This window comes from Ammospiza nelsoni, chromosome 21 (assembly GCF_027579445.1).
Source record: "Ammospiza nelsoni isolate bAmmNel1 chromosome 21, bAmmNel1.pri, whole genome shotgun sequence".
In the NCBI taxonomy this organism is placed as follows: Eukaryota; Metazoa; Chordata; class Aves; order Passeriformes; family Passerellidae; genus Ammospiza; species Ammospiza nelsoni.
In genome coordinates, this window is record NC_080653.1 from 4,750,881 (window position 1) to 4,770,486 (window position 19,606).

Consider the following 19,606-nt stretch of genomic DNA (forward strand, 5'->3'; position numbering starts at 1 on the left):
CAAACTTAAGGATGGCCAAGTGGACAGGAGCCAAAAAGTCTTGCTTAAGGAGTTTACTAAAAGAAAAGAGAATAAAGAAACTAATTGCTTTTGTGAAGTGTTTTACTAGGAGCAAGAACTTCTTGCACCTAGCTCAGTTTTTCTCTGTAAAGACTTTTGTTATTTTGCCTTTCATTAAAACTTCTGTTTCCAGCACTACTACAGAAACCATCTTGCTAATTTTATGCTTTCTAAAGTAGCTGAGCTATCTTGAGTGTGATATAGATCTCTAAAAGCTTATAAGACATGCCTAGAAGAAACCATATATCACCCCAGCCTCGAGCAGCAGGAGGATGAGGTGGAGCTGCTGAGCTGACCCTGCAATTCCTGTTCATTTCCAGGGCTCCTACGGCGTGGTGAAGCTGGCCTACAACGAGAATGATGACAAATACTATGTGAGTGTGCCTCTGCTCTGCTCCTCTCTGTGCTGCTGTCCCCCCTGGCAGCTGCTCTCAGTTGTGTCCCTGTGATTTTTTGGGGGGCTTGCAGGAGCTGCTGCGAGGGAGGGACGGGTGGGTGCCTTATGTAACAGGCAGAACATGCTGCTGATCTGCCTTGGCATTTTCTAGCTATGAAGCAGGTCACCTGAAATTAGAGGCATGTGGGTGGTGGTGTTCAGCACCTGCTGTGCATTGGAAGCCTGGCCTGGAAGGAGCAGGATGGAGTAAATCAGGGCAGCCCTGACAATGGGGAGAAAATGATGCATCTGACTCCATGGTTAGCAGAAGGCTAATTAATTCCTTTATTATACTATATTATTCTATACTATATTACACTACATCTAAACTGAATTTGCACAAGCACACACTGCCCAGAATCTTGTGACTGTCAGTGACAGTCCCAACACACACACACACACCTGGCCCTGACAGGCCAAGGAAACAAAACCCCATCACTCTGGCTAAACATTCTCCACATTGCATTCTGCTTTGGCACAAACACAGGCACTGCAAATGGTAAGAATTGTTTTGATCATTCTCTGAGGTTCAGAGAATGTGAATCTCAGAAATATTCTTGGGAAGATGTGCCTGGCTTTTCTCTGTGAAGGTGAATTTCCCTGTGAATGATGAGGAGGACTCCATGAATATAAAAAGGCTAATTAATTACTTTATTATACTATACTATTCTATACCATATTACACTATGTTACATTACATCTAAACTAAATTTGCACAAACACCCAACTGCCCAGAATCTTGTGACTGTCAGTGACAGTCCCAACACACACACAGACACCTGGCCCTGACAGGCCAAGGAAACAAAACCCCATCACTGTGGGTAAACAATCTCCATATTGCATTCTGCTTTGGCACAACACAGGAGCAGCTAATGAGATAAGAATTGTCTTGATCTTTCTTTTTTCTGTTTCTGTCACTGCTTCTCTCAGGTTCAGAGAATGGGAATCCCACAGCAGGAGTGTTTTGGAAGGAAATGTGGAGTTTCTCAGGAAAAGGCTGAGCAGAATGGTGTGGCTGGGCAGTGGGCAGGCCCACTGCCAGGACATGAGGTGTAGGATGCAAGACTGAAGGCAAATCTTGGGGTTTAACAAAGCCAGAGTTGGAGAGTTTCATATTCCAAAAGACTCCTGCTCTGGGCTTCCCCTTTCAGAGGCAGCTGAATCCCAGCCATCCCAGCTGGAATTCCTGTGAAATCTGCCTGCAGATGTGCTCATGTCCCTGGGCTTGCCCTGTGGCTTGTTTTGTTCAGGTTGAGAGCAGGAGCTGGAAGGAAGGAAAATTTCCTTGCTATGTGTGGCTGTGCCTGGAGGCTTCTGGAAAAACTTCCAGCAGTTTCTGATGGATGCCAGGGCAGGAATCTGCTGAGCTGTGGGGTTGCAGTGCTGTTGAACCTCAACCAACACAGCCCTGCTGTTCCACACTGCATTTGGTGAAAGTGGGATGAAAATGGGCCCCAGAGCAGCCAGACAGGCTGGTGTGCTGCCTTGGGACAAAGGGGAACAGGAATGTGCTGTGGAACATAAAGCTTCCTCATTCCCCACTGCTCCTCAGGTAGTTTTTCCTCCCTGACTCTATTACAAGTGGCACACCAGATTGAAGTGGTCAGGTGGGAATTGTGTGCCTGTGGGTATTCCCCAGCTTCCAGCAGGGATGGAACTGCAGCAGGAATGTCTTGAAATGAGGGATGGAAGAGATGAGACAAAAATCTGGACAAGGTGCCCTGGAGCTAGCCAAGGGAAGGAGCCACAATTCTTTCCATCTCCCATCCTTTCCAAGCTGATTCACAGCTGCACCAGAGCTTTTTCCAGTGGCTCCTTTTCTCTGCTGCCCTCCAAATCCTCCCTGCCATGCCCTGCAGCAGAATGGTTTGTTCTGAGTGATGGTGCCAGCCCTGGCTTCCCTGACCCATCTGTCCCACCAGCACAGGCATGCCAGCACCAGCAGCACAGAGTGGGAATGCATCACATCCATAAATCATGTTTATTTCCAGCTGAAAGTATTTTTTCCTTTGAAAACTGGCATCCTTACATTTTGGCACTGCCTTTTTGCTCAGGAAATGCCATTGAGGTGCCAGAGGTGGGCAAGGCATGTTACAGCTCAGCCGGGAGAGCTGGGTGTAGGGTAGCACTGCCTGCTGCACTCCTGTCCCTGTTCTGGATGCAGATTAACCCCATGGGTGTAGATTTAGCTTGTCACATCCAAACCAAAGGGTAGCACTGCCTGCTGCACTCCTGTCCCTGTTCTGGATGCAGATTAACCCCATGCATGTGGATTTAGCTGGTCACATCACAACCAAAAGTGAAAGCCTGTGTGCAGGTTAGCCTGGTGTGTGTCAGTTAATCCCCATTTAATCTTGGATTCTGATCTAAGCAAACCCTTTAAAGGTGCTGCAGCCAGGAGGGGCACAGTGACTGGGGCTGTTTGAGCCTCACCTGGGGGCAGGCAGGGCACAAAGACCCCCCCTTAGTGCCAGCCCTGCAGGGATGTGCTCTTGGTTCACCCCATCCTCCTTTTGGGGTTGAGCTGATCCTGGGCTGGGAGGGTGATGCTGAAATGTGTCTGCAGGGATGGGCCTCTCTGAGCTCTGTGTCCTTGTCCTTGTTCCCCTCTTGGCAGGGCAGGGGGAGCTGATTCCCTCCCCAGTGCAGCCACATGCCTCCATCCTCATCCTCCCAGCCCCCTGTGCTTGTTTAATGGAGGGCAGGCCTGGTGGAGACACCTGTGCTTTTCCAGGACATTAATCCAGCTCAGGAGCTGGCAGGCTTTTCAGAGCTGCAGGGAAAGAGCTGATTGCATAACTGGCTGAGGGTTGCTCAGCTCTCCACCTGCCTGCTGTGCCTGACCCTGGGGCTCTCCCAGAGCTCAGACAGCTCCATCCTGCCCTGCCTGTCCTTCCCAGCCCTGCTCCTCAGCACAGCACCCCAGGGCTGCCCCATGACTCTTACCAGCAGTTAAGAGAAGCAATTGGGATTCTAACAGTTGGGAAGGGCCTGTTCTGTGTGCTTGTTTTCCCCCAGATTTAGCTCTGGAGGGTGTTTTTTTTGTCTCAGTGGTAAAAAGCAGCCCTTGGTGATTTCCTTTAGTGATGGGTTTGGGGCACTCTGGTCTAGTGGAAGGGGTCCTTGCCCATGGCAGGGTGATGGAACTGATGATTTTTAAGGTCCCTTTCAACCCAAACTATTCTATGATATTCTGCTTCTATAACTGATTTCCATTTGCAGAGGTTCAGTACAAGGCCAGGGTGTTGCTGCCTTTATTGTCTTTTAGCTCGTGTGCTGCAGTAGCAAGGACCTAAATTGAAAAAAATTATTTAGGTGTATAATTCAGAGTGTGGCTCCTGATTCTTGCTGAGGTATGGGACCCTTTGCTGGCTCCCTTCAAACAGGCAGAGTTTAGAGGGAGCAAGGACTGAATAGAGCTCCTGTCAAAGCCAAAGGAAAGATTGCTGCTGCTTTAATGAATTTTGGATCTGGCCTAGAATTAGGAAAAACTCTCAAGAAAAAAATTCAACCACCACATTTGGGAAAAAAAATGTAGATGGGTTGTGTTTACTTTGTGGGTTTTTTACCTTCCATTAAAGATGAGGGAGTGCTTCTAAGAGCTTTGCCCTTGGTTGCTGTGAGCACCACAGTGCCTGGCAGGGCTGTGAAGTGTCCTGGCTCACATCCCTGGATGCAGGGAATGTGTTAGGCCATGGAAACTGGAATTTCCAGCACCAGGTTTGTGAGCCAGTGCTGCCTCCAAGGAGGAGACCCCAGTGGAAAGCAGAGCTGGAGGACCCTCCTGCCCCTGGGGCTCATGGAGCTGTCACAGCTCTGAGCTCTGCCAAGGAACCCTTCACACTGCAAAGGTTTCAGTGCCTCAGTTTGAAGGAGATGCTGTGACAGTGACTAAGGGAAAAAAATCAAAGGCCAAGTTCTGTGAAAAAGCAGCAAATAAAAAGCAAAGGCAAATGTGTCCAATGAGAGATCTAGATTGGAATCATTGTGCTGATGGAATTTGATTCTTTGATGCCTCAGGTCATGTCTTCCTCCTATTTTCAATCTCTAAATCAGCTTGCAAAGAAAAGTGGTTATGATGGGCATTTGTTATGCTACTGCTGGAAGAAGGCAACAGCATTTAGATTGTCAGTGGATTTTTCTTTTTTTCATCCTTCTTTTTTAATCTTGTTTCCTAAGAAACAAGATTTGTGTGATTGTGCTCTCTGCCTCTGTTTGTACCTAACAATCCTTGCACAGAGGGCTGTTTCCTACCAAGTCTCAGTGATGGGGAGAAATTCCCTCCAAGTTTCTAAAGGAGTGGCTGAACAAAGGGCTGCAGCTGAGGAGGAGCCCAGCAGCAAGCCTTGAACTTCCCAGCCCCTGGAGAACCCACTTTGGTTGCCATCCAGGAGGGAAGGGAAGGCACAGCTCCTGCATTTCCCATCCCCTGGCTCACACAGCAGCTGCTGAAGCACTGCCAGAGCCGTGGGGAGCAGGGAGGGGATCTCTGGCTCAGTGCAGCACCTCTGGTGTTCAGCTGAGGGCTTTGAGGGGCTGGCTCACCCCTTCAGGTGACAGCTGGGGACAGGGGAGCTGCAGGACTCATCCCTGCTGGGGTGGCACAGTGTGCATGGGGCACAGCCTGATGGTGGAATTCTGCTGCTGGAACAAAACTCAGGACAGGATTTTAAGGCCATGGCAGCTAAGCCTGTCAGGTTTAGGATTTTCTTTCAGTTCTAACATTCCTCTTTGCCAGCAGAGCTTCCCTCTCAGCTGCTTTGTCTGAGGGATGTTGTTGTTAGGTAGGACGGGTGAAGAAGGGCTGGGAACACTCTCTGGTCTGTTCAGCATTCCCACAGAGTGCCCTCATGCACTAGCAGAGGATTTAGGTGGTTGGTAGGGACCTTTGAGCATCCTACTCCCCCGGGAGGTGGAGTTGGGACTGTGCACAGCCTTCTTGCCTTGCAGCACAAATCTCTCCCTTAGCAAATAAAATGACATTCTGAGCACTATGAGAGCATCAGCAAGGACAGGTGAACTTATCACCTTCCCTTTCAGGTGATAAGTTCACTTGGCTCAGTCATTTTGTCACCCTTCCCTCCCAAAACCAGTGGCCTTTTTGCCCTTGTCATTACCCACAGCTTGTGTCCTGCTGCTGTGTCACAGGCATTCCTCCTCTCCATAAGCCTGGGATCTCCTTTCCCTTAGGCAGCTTCCCTGTGCTTTCCAGCTTGGAGGGTTGATAGGAAGAGAGCAGTAAACTTAGAAAATAAACACAGATCAGAGAAAAGCACACAGTTCCTGCTGTTCCTCCAAGGGAGATGTCAAGACCCGTGTCCACGCTCAGGAGGATGTGTGGAGGAAATCTCCAGACTCCCTCTTTTCCTGAGAATGCTGTGCAAAGGGAAAATCCCTCAGCTTGGCTCTGAGCTGGTTCTTTATCAGAAAGGCATTATCTGGGTAATTAGCCCTGCCTGTGAGTACAAATGTCTTTGGCTCTGCCTGTACTGAGCCTGGAAGGAGAGGTTTGCTGAAGCATCCCTGAGGTGCTCCCAGTGCAGCAGCCACCATTCAGGAGGGAGCCTGGTCCTGCCAGCTCTCTGTAATTACAGTGAGCCTTCACTGCCACGTGCCCTCCTCTCTGCTCTTGTGATAATTAAGTGCTTCTGGCCTGTTGCATGGTGAACTTTGGTGTTTGTCAGCGCAGTGGGACAGGTCCTCTCTTCTGATCCAGCCCTGCCTGTGTGGTAAAACTGGTATAAGCATCTCCTAGTGCTTCTTCCAGCAGTAGTGGTGCTTTGCAGCCAACTCTCCTGCAATGCAGTAACCCCCCACTGCCCCTCAAGTGTCCTTCAAGGAGTTTGGGTGACAGCAGGAGCTCCCGTTCCCCCCATTTCTGTCCCCAAAAGCAAGTCCTGTCTTAGCTATTTCTCCTCTCTGTGCCTTCCTGCTCCCTCCAGCCTCTCCTGGGAAGGACTGTGCTATTGTGGGCATGGCTGCTGGTGATGGTTCAGTCCCTCAGGCTGAGGCCCCCAAACTCAGGAGCTTTCAGCAGCAAATTGCATCTTCTATTTTGTCCTTTTTCTGAAGCTCCTTGCCAGAAGGCAGCAAGGACTTAAGATGGGATTGGAACCGGAGGAGAGTTCTCCTCCTGGGTTGACAGTGGTTGAAAGAGAAATGGGTGCACTAATTCCTTTGATTTTTCTCATAAATTTTCATTATGGAGAGATAAAATGAGAAGCGTAGGAAGTCCTCCAGGCTTGGTCCTGGCCGTATTTGGAGGTGGTTGTGCTCATCTTGGATCCTCTTCCAGCAGACCATGAGTCATTTGGCTGCCTGTATTGGACACAGATCTGTGCTAAGTCACAGATAAGCACTCCTGAGTCTGTCTCTCAACATCATCATTTCTAACAGTTGTTTGGAGCTGTCAGGCAGGATTGAAACACTGCTCAGTGTCTCCTCTCAATTACACGGGTGCAAATCCAGAGGATTTCACTGGATCGGTACCAAAAATAACAATCCTTTCAGCAAGCCATGAACCTGGAGCACTGATGGCAGGTGGGGATGTTTGGGCACGTGGTGCCATCACTGCCAGGAACAAAAGCTTGGGAAGGAGCTCACTGGAGTGGGTTTGGTGACCTGTTCCTGGTATGGAGGTTAAAAACAGGTAACAATGGACAGAGACCTTTCCTCTGTGGCACTGATGCAAAATTCCTGGGGGTTTGACTGTGTGCTGCAGGACCCTTGGTTAGTTAGATTGTGTAGGAATCACTCCAGTGGTAATTAGATATTGGATGCTATATTAATAGGAATATTAATAACCTTCCCCTTAGGGAGGGGAAGGAGGGAGTGACCACCCCAGCTCCTGGAAGCACTGACTGTTTTCCCAAGCAAATTGTACCATGAGCTGGTTTGTCATTAAATATTCATCTGCTGGGCCACTTTGGGGGTTTGAGTGGCCCTCCAAAAGGTTATTAATGCACAGAGCAGGTGGAGGCACAAAGATTATTTATTAAATTCAGATTGCCTTTTGCCACTGTGCTGGTGCCAGCCGGATGGCAGGAGGAATTACCCTGACTGTGGTGGTGTTCTCAGGGGTCCCAGGATGAGGGAAGAAAGGAGAATCTTGACTCCATGTTTCAGAAGGCTGGTTTATGATTTTATGATATATATTATATTAAAAGAAAATTATATACTAAAACTATACTAAAAGAATAGAAGAAAGGATTTCATCAGAAGGCTAGCAAGGAATAGAAAAGGATGAAATTATAATAAAATCTTGTGACTGACCAGAGTCTGAGCCAACTGGACTGTGATTGGCCATTAATTAAAAACAACCACATGAGACCAATCACAGATGCACCTGTTGCATTCCACAGCAGCAGATAATCAATGTTTACATTTTGTTCCTGAGGCCTCTCAGCTTCTCAGGAGAAAAATCCTAGCAAAAGTATTTTTCATAAAATGTGTCTGTGACACCCTGACCCCTTCCCACACCTCAGCTGCCTGGGCTCAGTTTCCTTCTTATACCTCTGACAAGACCAAAAATAAGATGAAGCAGCCTTGAAGTGGCTCTGAGCTGGAGAATGGCCTTAACATCATTTAAAACAGTGGTTCAGCCAGAGGAACCCACCTCCTCCCTCAAACTTCTGCCCCAAATGCAGAAATGAGGCTCCTTTGTCCATTTGGAAATGAATCTGAAATCCCTTGAAATTGAAATTCATTTGAAAATGAATTTGAAATTTTTTCATGGGGAAAGGTGAATGGAACAGATGGTTAGCAGTGCTTTCAGGAAAGCTTTTGGGTCAGTGTCTGTGTGGCCAGCACTGACCAGGACCCTGCTGTAGGCTGAGGAGCAGCCCTGAGCCAGTCCCTGATGCCCAGCACACCCCAGGCCACAGCAATCAGCTCTTTGGCTCCTGTTCAGTTTTAACACTGCTTTTTTTCCTTCCTCCAGGCTATGAAAGTCCTCTCCAAAAAGAAGCTCTTGAAGCAGTATGGATTTCCACGTGGGTATCTCACATTTGGAGGCCTGCTTGCTGTCCTCAGCCAGATTTCTCTGTGGAAACCTTGCCTGCAAGGGGTGCAGAGTGGCCTCCTGTGACAGTGCCCATGTTAAAATGGAGCTGGTTAAAAGGGATGGTGAGGGGGCAGAAACAGCCACAGGCAAATCCAACACACTCAGAAATGAGATGCCTGGCTCTGATTTTTGTGAGTCCCTTTGAAGTGCTGACTCTTCCATATTCACCATTTATGAAGCCTAATTAAGCACTGCAATTAGGCAGGGTGTTCCCCTCCTTTCCTTCCCCTGGGATAGCACCTGGCTGCAGGCTGAGCCATGGGATGCTGTCAGGACCCAGATCATCCCTCTGGCTGTCCTGGATGGCCAAGAGCCCTGCCAGGGGGCTCAGAGACTCTGGCACAGAGCCCAAAACACCTGTGGGTTTGATTATGACCTGTGGAGCAAATTACCAACCTTATATGAAGATCTGCAAGCCATGACAGTTTAAGTAGAATGATAGTGAAGTTATCACAGGGTGGAAAAGTAGATTTGGGGTTTTTAGAATGGGGGTTCAGGAGGCAAGATGGAGGGATCTGGCTGTGTCCAGCCTTTCTCCTTCTTCTTCTTCTTGGCCTCCATCTTCTGCTGTGATGTTGGCACTTTTGGATTGGTTTAGAGTAGAAGCTCACTGTCTAACATAGGTGATGGGTATTGGAAAGTAATTGTAAATATTGTACAGGTAGTTTTTAGTATAAAGACATAACACTGCCCCTGGGGCAGGCAGAGTGCCTGGAACTGTCCTGCTGGATGGACCTCGACAGGACAGGAGAAAGAATTTTATAGATAAGATACAATAAACAGCCTTGAGACTGAGAAATGAAGAGCCCTGACTCTTTCTTCAAGCACCGGGCTGGGAAAAGAGACTTTCCAACTTTCCTTGGGGTCACTCTGACCAGCCGGAGACCCCAAAAGGATGTCCCAGATCCAGCTGGGAGCAGCTGCTCTCAGTGGGACTTGGAGAGCTCAGCTGCAGCTGGGATACTGCAGAGCTCTGGGATGAGAACAAGGTGATGATGAGAACAAGGTGGTGATGAGAATGATGATGAGATCTTGCAGAGGGGCCACTGCTGCTCACGCTGCTGCCAAAGCAGGAATTCCTCACTGTGCTGTCCCACTTGCAGGTCGGCCTCCTCCCAGAGGGTCCAAAGCATCCTCAGGAGAGCAGCCCAAGCCCATGGCACCCCTGGACAGAGTCTATCAGGAAATAGCCATCCTCAAGAAGCTGGACCACGTCAATATTGTTAAGCTGATAGAGGTGAGCTGCTTCTCCACCCTAATTTATGCTGAAAAAAAATCTGGTTTGTATTGCAACAAGAGGGTTTTTCTTCAACTGTTCTTACTTCAGCCAGAATTGGTTTAATATAGATGTTCAGAAATTTAGGCTGGTGATTCCAAGCAAAATCTTACTGAGTGTGACTCTCAGCCTGAACTCTGGGCTGGTGCCCAGGAGAAGGCAGCTCACTGTGCAGGTAGAAATGGCAGTGAGCTTTGATCACTGAAACTTGTGTGCAGACAAGCCTGGGAAGGTGCACAAGTGCAAGGCTCCAGTGCCATTTTCATTATTGACTGAGGGCAGTTTAGGACAAGTAGTACCTTTATTGGTAGGCTGTTTCTCTAAATAGAGGCAGAAGCCCAGATTTTTCTGGAGACAGGAAAATCTGTCCTACAAAACCCCAAAAAAAAACCCTGTCCTCCAAAACCCCACTCTGCAGGACTCTAAATATTAGCCTAAATTGTTCTCAGTGTTATGCAGCTCAGCTCAATGTACTGGGAGTGTTACTTGCTTAAAAATCTTTTTTTTTTCTGCTTTTTTTCCACTTTTTTTCACTTTTTTTTTCTCTTTCCCCTTTTTTCTCTGTGATCTCTCAGGTCCTTGATGATCCTGCAGAGGACAACTTGTATATGGGTATGTGAGTTTCATAAGCTAACAGAACCCTCTGGGCTTGGGCCTGGTGCTGCCAGTGCCACATGCCAGGACTGGGGGTCAATACTGCAGGAAACTTGTGCCAACCTCTGCAGACTTTTTTGTTCTCTGCCAAGTTTAAATGCCTGTAAATGCAGCTGGGATGGAAAGGCCCCGTGCAGTAGGGTAAGGTAGCCTTGTGTCAGCACAGCTGTGCACACCTCTGTGCCATGGGGACACTGAAAACACCTGGCAGCTGCTCTGTCCCTGCTGATTCCAGCCCCAGAGGCAGGAGGGAGGGGAAGGGTGCAGGATGGTTTCCTTGTCCTCCTGCTGTGAAACTTCTGTAGGATGGTGGTTGTGACTCCAAAGTCACTCCAGTCTTGTCTGGGAGTGTCCCCTGTGACCCCTGGTGAGCCTCAGGACCTCCTGAGGGAGCAGCATGGTGAGGAACCCACCTGGGTTCCTCACTGGGTGTTTATGCAGAGGGTGAGGCAATTCCACCCATTTTGTCTTCCTCTCCTCCAAACTCTGACAGTGCCAGCCATCCCTAACCCCAGTTTGGGTAAAACACTGAGGGACAGGCCTGGGAGGGCCTGAGGTGCCCTCTGAGATGGGCTGGAGGAGGGGATGGCTGACCCTTTTACATCTCTGCTTCCCCAAACTGTTTCCTGATGAAGCAGGTTCAAAGACTGCTCCTCATGAAATAATTATGGGACACTTCTGAAGCTGCCTGGGGGAGGACTCTGCCTAGCAAATGAAGCAATTTGCCTTTGAAAGGCCACTTTTCCCTCTGGGCTGAAGCCCCAGTGGCATCTGACAGCATCTCAAAGTGATGGCACTGGTTGTGGGGAGGGTGATTGAGGCTGTTTGTTTGAAGGACTGAACTCCTGGGGATGGAGGAAAGGGGAGAGATGAGGTCGAAAGCTGCAGAGAGGAAAAAAAACCCAAAACTCAACCAAAAATGCCCCCAGTGCAGAGCAGATGTAGATGAGGAGGTTTTTGCTCCTTGCCTGTGGCTGCTGGGATCAGGCACTGATGTGAGCACTTGGAATGGGGTGTCAGCAGGCACTGAGCAACCTGCAGAGGTGCAGAGAGGCTGAATAATGAAATGCTTCCACAGAGAGGTTGGATAATGAAATGCTTCCACAAGCTGCAGCTTCTGGAGGGCAACGTGAGCCAATTCAGGCTGCCCTGTTGTGTTTGTACCCAGTGCTTTGGGGAGGGGATCTGCTCAGATTTTTTGGGAGGTGCAAGCAATCCCCATGTAATTCATGAGGAAAGAGCTCTCCTACTCTAGGTAAAAGCAGATCCTTCTCCTGTTTGTAGAGCAGGATGAGAAAAACACTTTTCCCCAACCTCCTAACCAGACACACAAACTCATGTGCTCTGCAAACCTCGACTCACAGCAGCAAATCCTCCTCAGTGGCTCCTGCCAGGGAGTGCTTGGCCGTGACAAAGCTGTGGCTGTGCTGCTGATTGACACAGCAGAAATGGAGCAGCATGTTCCTACAGCATCTCCTTTGCTATCAGCAGTTTAGTGGGAATATCACACCAAACACCCTCCCTTGGAGGTACAGCAGGGCTCAAATCAAGCAGGGCTGGCACCCAGAGCAGCAGCACTGTGGGTGATAAGTTAGCACCCACTGTGTCCCTGTGCAGAGCTGGCAGGAGGGGGGATATTTGTCTGTGCTGAAGAGATGAATATTTTCATTTTGCATCCTCTGGTGTCCTTGTCATGGGTGAGGGAAGAGAAATTAGTGGAGATAAATTGAATTTGCAGGTATGGGAATGGATGTGTGTTTGTAGGTGATGAACAACAAATAAGCTCAGGCTGCTCTTCTCATTCATTCATGGTTTATTTCCTTTTCTTGCAGTGTTTGACCTCATGAGGAAAGGGTAAGTAGCCCTCCTGGGACCCCTTATGTTGAAAATTTTGGTGTTCTTCATCAGGTTCTCATGTGAAATGGAGGTTTGATATGTCCCATGGGGCAAACCCTGTCTGCAGGGCAGGCAAAACTCAAAAATTCCAGGTTGCTACAGCCTGGAATGATGTGGTGAATAAAAATGGGTTGGGAGGACATGTCAACAAATTCTTTGACAACTCCTCATCAGGTGCCTGGAAGAAAAGGTTTGAATAGGAACATTCTGGTGGGTTCCCTCTGACACAAGGGGTGTGTGGTTACACCAAGATTTACTTGGCACCTCAGCACTAACCTCTCATGGGAGGCTGTGCTGTTGGCAGATTTATTTTCCATAGTAAAAGAGGGGATAAGGTGGTAAGAGGTTCCTCTCTGCTCTTTGCTACACCTGCACTGGCTCTGCAGCCCCACTGAGGTCAGGATTTCTGTGCCCAGCATGGAGGAGATTCCCAGAGGGGTTTTTCCTCTCTGCCCCATGAACAGGCTGCCCGCTCCAGTGGGTTGGTGGCAAGAGGCTCCTCAGTCTCCCTGGGGATCAGGCTGAGGGAGCTGCTGGAAACAGCTGAGGCTGGGGAACCTGTGCCTCACCCAAGTGCAGCCTGGCTGCCTCTGGCAGGAGGCAATTACACTCCATTAGTGGCTCTGCCAGCCCTGCTCTCACATTTCTCCCTGGTTCCAGCAACAGAAAAATGTGCATAAAAGAGGGAGGGGAGGCAGTGGCAGGAAAACACGAATGGGAGGTGAAGGTCATCAATCCAACGGGCAGCCAGGGAGAGGAGGGAAATGCTGCAGGGAGGATTTGCTGCTGGGTGCTGAGGGGAGCAGCCACAGAGTTTTGGCAATGGCTGTTCTCTGGCAGGGCTTGGCTGCCAGGATGGGGTCCCAGGAGCACTCAGTGGATGTGTGTGCACATGCAAAGCCAAGCTGTGAGCACAGGCAGGGTCAGCCCCCAGTGCAGGTCCTTTGTTGCAACAGGGCACAAAATTCACGACACACAGAAGCTGAGATGTCCAAGGTAAAAAATGCATAGTTTATTTTTGAACTCTTAATATTTATAGACTTTCAAAAGTGGCTATGAATTGGAGGATGAAATTGCTACTTCTCCAGCCACACTAGTCAAACTAACACTATTCTTCTTCTTTTAAAAAGATTTTAAAAAAATATTTTAAAATATATATTTAAAATATATTATATATTTTAATATATTTATATATATTTAATATATTTTAAAATATAAAATTCTATTATATTATATATAATTTATATAATATATAATGCATAAAATATATTTAAATATATAGAAAACATATTTTAATGTATTTAAAATATATAATAAATATATAAAAATATAGGAAATACAAAATAAATATATAAAATTATATTTTATATAATATACAAATAAAATATAAATAAAATATAAAATATATTTTAATGTATTTTAGTATATTTCTAATAAATTTTTAATATGTTTTAATAAAATATATTTTTAAATGTATTTTAAAATATTTTTAAATCTATTTTCTTCTTTTAAAAAGAAACACAAAACAATCATTATTTACATTAAAAGTATGTGGAAAAACTCCATTATAAAAATGTAAACATCAAAAAAATTTTAAAAAACTTTAAAAAAACAAAGCAATAGTTCTTAGCTCCAGCCATTCATCCACAAGGGGACAGCAGATTGTGACTGGCTCTTAGAGCCTTTTTGCCCTGAGCTTTCAGCAGGCATAGGCAGGAGAGGGGCTTGTAGAGCCCTGTGCTTCCCTCAGCAGTGGCAGCATTCAGAGGAAAGGAGAGGAGAAGCTGACCAGGTAACCTTGGCTGTTCAGGGCTGAATGGCTGAGCTCTGGTGGTGGCTGAACCCTGAGCAGCTCAATAGGCTTTTAAAGCAGTTCAGCACAATGCACAGAAAATATTCCCATTTAACCTTTGAGCCAGTGGTTGGTGTGTAGACTCTGCCTCAGTGATACCAGCTGCACGATGACATTGTGTCAGGCCTGAGCCCAGCAGGCAGGACATGCAGAGCACAGCCACAGGCACTGTCCCCACTGTCCCAGTGCTGACTGGGATCTCATGGCAGTGCTGGTGCTCACAGCATGGGCAGCTTCAGCAGGAAGCCAAAGCCAGGTCCAGCTTTGTTCCTGTGCCATTGGGACTGTCAGTGAATAGTTTGTCTTATTTGGTGCAGACAGCAGCATGATGATGCTGAGGGTGTGGCTCAGAGCTATGCAAAGCCACCCAAGCTCAGTAACCAAAGCATCACCACCTGTTTTGTTTGCCAGGTTTTTTTGATGGGTGTTTGCTTCCCCTCTTTCCCCCCAGTCAATTCATTTTAGGTTTCACAAACAATATTAAGCCAATAATGTCCGTGCCAACAAATTGTGATTCTAATCCTGCTTCCTGATACTTGCAAACCCGTTTGTCTGGGTGAGCAATTTGTGTCAGCTGGCTTCTTCCCTGCCTCCCAAATAACTCTGCCACTGTTGGGAAGGCCAGGCAGGCTGGGAACAGCTCTTGTGCTCCAGATGCCAGTGGTGCTCCAGCTCCCCTGTGGAATTAGCATCACCCTGCAGGGATAACCCATCTCTGCACCTTCTGGGAGCCTCAGTGCTGGCACTGGTGATGGAGCACAAGCTGCTGCAGTGTTTGGGTGCTGCTGGCCTCGTGCAGAGCACTGAGAGGCTGTCCCTGTCCCCAACAGGCCCGTGATGGAGGTGCCCAGTGAGCAGCCCTTCAGCGAGGAGCAGGCTCGGCTCTACTTCCGAGACATCGTCCTGGGCATCGAGTACTGTGAGTACCCAGCCCTGGCACAGCCTCTGCCTCGGCCCCGGGGGGAAAAAATGGATGCATGGAAAATTCTCCAAGCCTGCCAGGAGGCTCACACAGTGTGCATCTGTATGCAAAGCTGGAGATAAGAAATGCTGACTTAGAAATGCCATGGAATAGGACAGATTTTGTTGAGAGAGAAATGGAGCTAGAAACAAGTTTCAAAGGATGGCCTTGCAAAAAAGACTGGATATTGTAAGTGCAGGTCTGCTGACAGGGGAGAGAATGGTACATCTGACTTTATGTTCTCAGAAGGCTAATTTGTTACTGTATTACACTATATTATATTAAAGAATACTATACTAAACTAAAGAATACAGAAAGGATAGTTACTGAATGCTAAAAAGATAATAATGAAAACTTGTGACTCTCTCCAGAGTCCAAACACAGCTTGGCCCTGATTGGCCAAAGAGTGAAAACAACTCACAGCAGAACCCAATGGAACAATCACCTGTGGGTAAACAATCTCCAAACACATTCCACATGAGCACAACACAGGAGAAGCAAATGAGATAAGAATTGTTTTCCTTTTCTCTGAGGCTTCTCAGCTTCCCAGGAGAAAAATCCTGGGCGAAGGAATTTTTTCAGAGAATGTGAATGCCACAACTAGATACTTTGGAGAACTAGAACTATGAAAGATGCATTGTAGTAGGATCCACAGGAGTTAATTTAAGATGATTGGCTTTAAGGCATTCACAGCATGGTGTGGCTAAAGCTGATAGACCAAGAAACACTTACAGTGTATTGGAATTAAGACATAGTTGGCTTCTAATTGTGATAGTGTGAATTATAACTTCTGTATTGTCCCAGCCTTCTCATGAGACTGAAAATAGAATAAAAAGTTTTTAAAACACCTCTCAGTTACCCATCTCTGGGTCAGAAAAGGACTTAGTCCAACACCCCTGCTCAGCTGGGGAGGGGCATCTTGGCCCTGGGGGCTGTTGGATGAGGCACAGAGGTTGTTACCTTGTGTTTCAATTGCCAAACAGCTTTTGATTAGATCCATTAACAGCAGCTCATAAAGCAGCTCCTAAATCTCTTAGGTTGGATCGGCTCTTGTGGATTAATAACAGACAATCAAGGAAGTTGGAATACAGCTTTCACAACTGAGAAAAGTCACCAGTACAGTTAAACAGGAACCCATAATGTGGGCTAGGTTGTTCAGTGTATTCCTAAATGACCAGAAAAAGGGTAGAGAACAATAAGAGATTGGTGATGGCACTGAGATATTCAGGATAGTTGTTGGAACTGACTGGGAAGAGTGGCAGGAAATAGCCATGGTAGCAAGTGATAAAATGGCAGGTAAAAATTCATGTTTCTTACTTCAGACTAATGCATGAGGGAGAGAAAAACTGAAAATACATACAATATGATGGGCTCTAAATTATCTCTTCTCACTCAGGCTTTGTTCTGGATAGTCCTCTTGAAAATGCCAGCCCATTACTTAGTGACATTCAGCAAGGCTAACAAGATTTGGGGAATGACTTGGAATGAAGGAAAGAAGAAAGTAGAAAATGTTATTGTGCAGTTGTTTGGATCTCTGAGAGCTCTTAGGTACAGACAAGGAGTATCCTGAATATTATGTACAGCTTGTTGGCTCAGCCTGTCTTAGAAGCAGAACTCCCTAGAACTGAGGCCCAAGAAGGATGATGAGAATGGTCTGGAATACCTTAGGTTGAGAGGTATGAACAAAGCTCTTAAGACTGGAAAACTATCTTGGGAAAGGGTGCTATAGCAGAGGCTTATAAAATCCTAAGTGTCAGGGAAGTGCTGGACAGGAAATGAATCTTTTCTCTCTCTAAAAACACAATATCTAATGGATAGCAAAGAAAATAACCAGGTAGCCAGTTTAAACCAAAAGGAATTACTCACTCTCAGCCACTGAGGGAGAACAAGTCTCTGAGCATGATGGGCAGAGGAGCATGGTTTGAGGGTCTCAGTCCCTCTCCTCATTGAAATGCAGCACCACCTCACTTTTTGTCTAAAACCAGCAGGGAATAAAATCACTGTTTGCAAGTCTGACAGTCCAGAAGCTTCCAGGTGCTGCCAAAATTAGTCAGGTCACCCCAGAAAGTTGGTAGAATTAATAAATGAATGAGAATCTCAAGACTGTCTTTGAGTAGAGCTTGAAGGATAAAGATGCAGCTTTTTATGTTCCCATTAGCATTCAGATTGCAGCAGAGCCTGTGTGCCTCAGCTGGGAGAGACAAGCTCTGCTGTGCTGGGTGCTGCTGCAGGAACAGTTCCTGCTCAGAGGAAACTTTGAGTTTAGTACACAGGAAAAAAAAAAAACCAGCAATGTGTGGGTAGTCTTAAGCAGAGAGAATTAAATTCAACAATAAATTATAGGATGCCCAAGCACTCCCAGCAACAGAACAATAGGATGCTTTGTTTTGGACCATTGAGTAACCACTTATTTTATTAGCAAATGAACGTTAAAAATGGTGTTCTCTCTGAACTGCTGGGTAAATGCATGGCAATTATTATATAATTAAGAGGAAAAGTGCACTGTTTGTGCATGCTGAAGGAAAAGTGTTGCCAGGCAATCCAGAGATTGCAAGGTAATTTTAATGTAAGCATCCATAATTGTTGTGCAATTTGGGAGGCTCAATAACCTTGCAGCTGCTTGAAGCTCCCAGTCATCACAGCAGCAAATGCATCATTGTTGGTTGGATTTCATCAGGTTAGAAGTTGGAACCTGCATTCCTGTTGGAGCCTGAGAAGTGTTAGGGGTGAGCAGGAAGGGGGAGCCAAGGTGGTGGGAGATGTGAGCTGGCCTTTTAAACACTGGTGGTGCTCTGTGGGCACTGTGTGTCTGTGGGGACTGCACTCACTGGTTTTTCCAAAATATGGAGTGTGCCTGGGGTGGAGACCTCCTGCAGGAGGGATGACTGTGGTCCAGGTGATGAGAGCTGGGTGGGAAACCTGGCTTAGGCGTGGTGGGAGGCTGGGACACAGCCCTGGAGCTCCCTGAGCCAGACAGTGGCACTGAGCTGTCACCTGCTTTAGGCTGGTCTTAGTGTGTTCAGTACCAGGAATGCACTTTGACACAAACACAGTCCCAGATTGTTCAGGATCTGGGAGTCAGGGAGAGCTGCCCATGGTTGTCTCCCTTCCTCTGGCCCTGCAGGGCTATTTGGGAATACATTTGGAGTTTAGGCATGGTGGTGTCACTGATTCTGGTTTAGTGTCCCTGTCCCAGGGCTGGCTCAGGGGTGTGTGGAGTGTCAGGAGTTGTTCAGGAACATCAAACTGTCACCCCTGGTGAAATGGGCTCTTCACAGCAAAGTGGTTCTGCTCCCATTTTCAAGACTTCCCCAGTGCTGCTGGCCCTGCACACCCCACACAGTCTGGTCTCTGTGTCAGTGCCAGCAGAGTGGCAATTCCAGTGTGTGCTCAAGTGGCAGCATCCACCCCGCAGCTTCTGCCAGGAGCAGGGGCTCAGCTGGGATGGAGCACAGGGGGAAGCTGAGCCCTAACAAAGGGCTGGGTGGTGCTGAGGCTGCAAAACTTTGGGCTTCAGCAACTTATCCAAGTGGCAGAGGCTTAATGGGTGCAGCAAGAGAGCAGCAAAACAGTGGAGAGAGGTGACAACACCACTTGGGATGGGAAAGTTTGGATCATTTGAATGGGAAAGTTTGGATTATTTGTGTTGTTGACCAAAGCATGTGCTTAAGCATCTCTGTCAATTAGGGATATGTGCAATTGCCACCTTTCCAATTGTACCTCCCCTCTGGTAGTGCTTTAAACTTCAGTCTCCCTTCCAGTAGGCAAACTTTGCTTTCATAGAGATACTCAGTAGAAATGTTTTATATGTATCATTTCTAAAGGAGCTGTTAAAAAGCAAGATTGTGTTAACCTGCTGGATCTCCAAGGTTTCCAGAGGGAAATGCAGTGAAAAGCACCTTTTCTAAAATGACTAAGGAACTAACTCTTTACCACTTCTACCTCTGATCCCTCTGGGTTTTCACTCCCTGTTAGTGGATTTGATGATAGGAAATGGTCACCGTGCTTCATCAGCAGGCATGAGGGATATGCCAGGTGGGTATCCCAGTTTGATTTTAGGGCTGGGACATGAGAATATTCATTTAGTAAGAATTCATTAAGAAGTTTCATTCCTTCCTGAGTAAGGAATGAGAATAAGCAGGCAGAAGGGCTGTGCAGGCAGGAGCTGGCAGTGAGTCTGGCCAGGAGCACACAGTGCAGAGCACACACAGTGTGGCCCAGGGGAAATCCCTGCTGACTTGCACAGTGCAGATGAAGCACAGTGACTGTCCCTGCTGCTCTGGAGCTGCCAGCTCAGTATTCCAGTCACGAGAAGCTAAAACAGTTTCTGTCAGCCTGGCTGGAGAAGGAAAAACCTTATTTCCTATAAAAGCCTGCTGTTTTCCTCCTGTGACTGTGTCTCAGGGGGG

General features: G+C 47.3%; 1 protein-coding gene across 4 annotated transcripts in view; it reads left to right on the forward strand.

Moving 5' to 3' along the window:
- The window catches only part of CAMKK1 (calcium/calmodulin dependent protein kinase kinase 1), a 99,755-nt gene that overhangs the window by 51,885 nt on the left and 28,264 nt on the right, over positions 1-19,606 (forward strand). For 3 of the 4 annotated variants that reach the window (XM_059486970.1, XM_059486971.1, XM_059486969.1), the window contains exons 4-9: positions 381-434; positions 8,436-8,487; positions 9,662-9,795; positions 10,410-10,446; positions 12,321-12,342; positions 15,067-15,155. In XM_059486970.1, coding sequence (XP_059342953.1) covers positions 381-434; positions 8,436-8,487; positions 9,662-9,795; positions 10,410-10,446; positions 12,321-12,342; positions 15,067-15,155 — 388 coding nt within the window. Of the gene's footprint in view, positions 1-380; positions 435-8,435; positions 8,488-9,661; positions 9,796-10,409; positions 10,447-12,320; positions 12,343-15,044; positions 15,156-19,606 lie in introns of all 4 variants that reach the window. The other variant, XM_059486972.1, reaches the window with a different exon arrangement.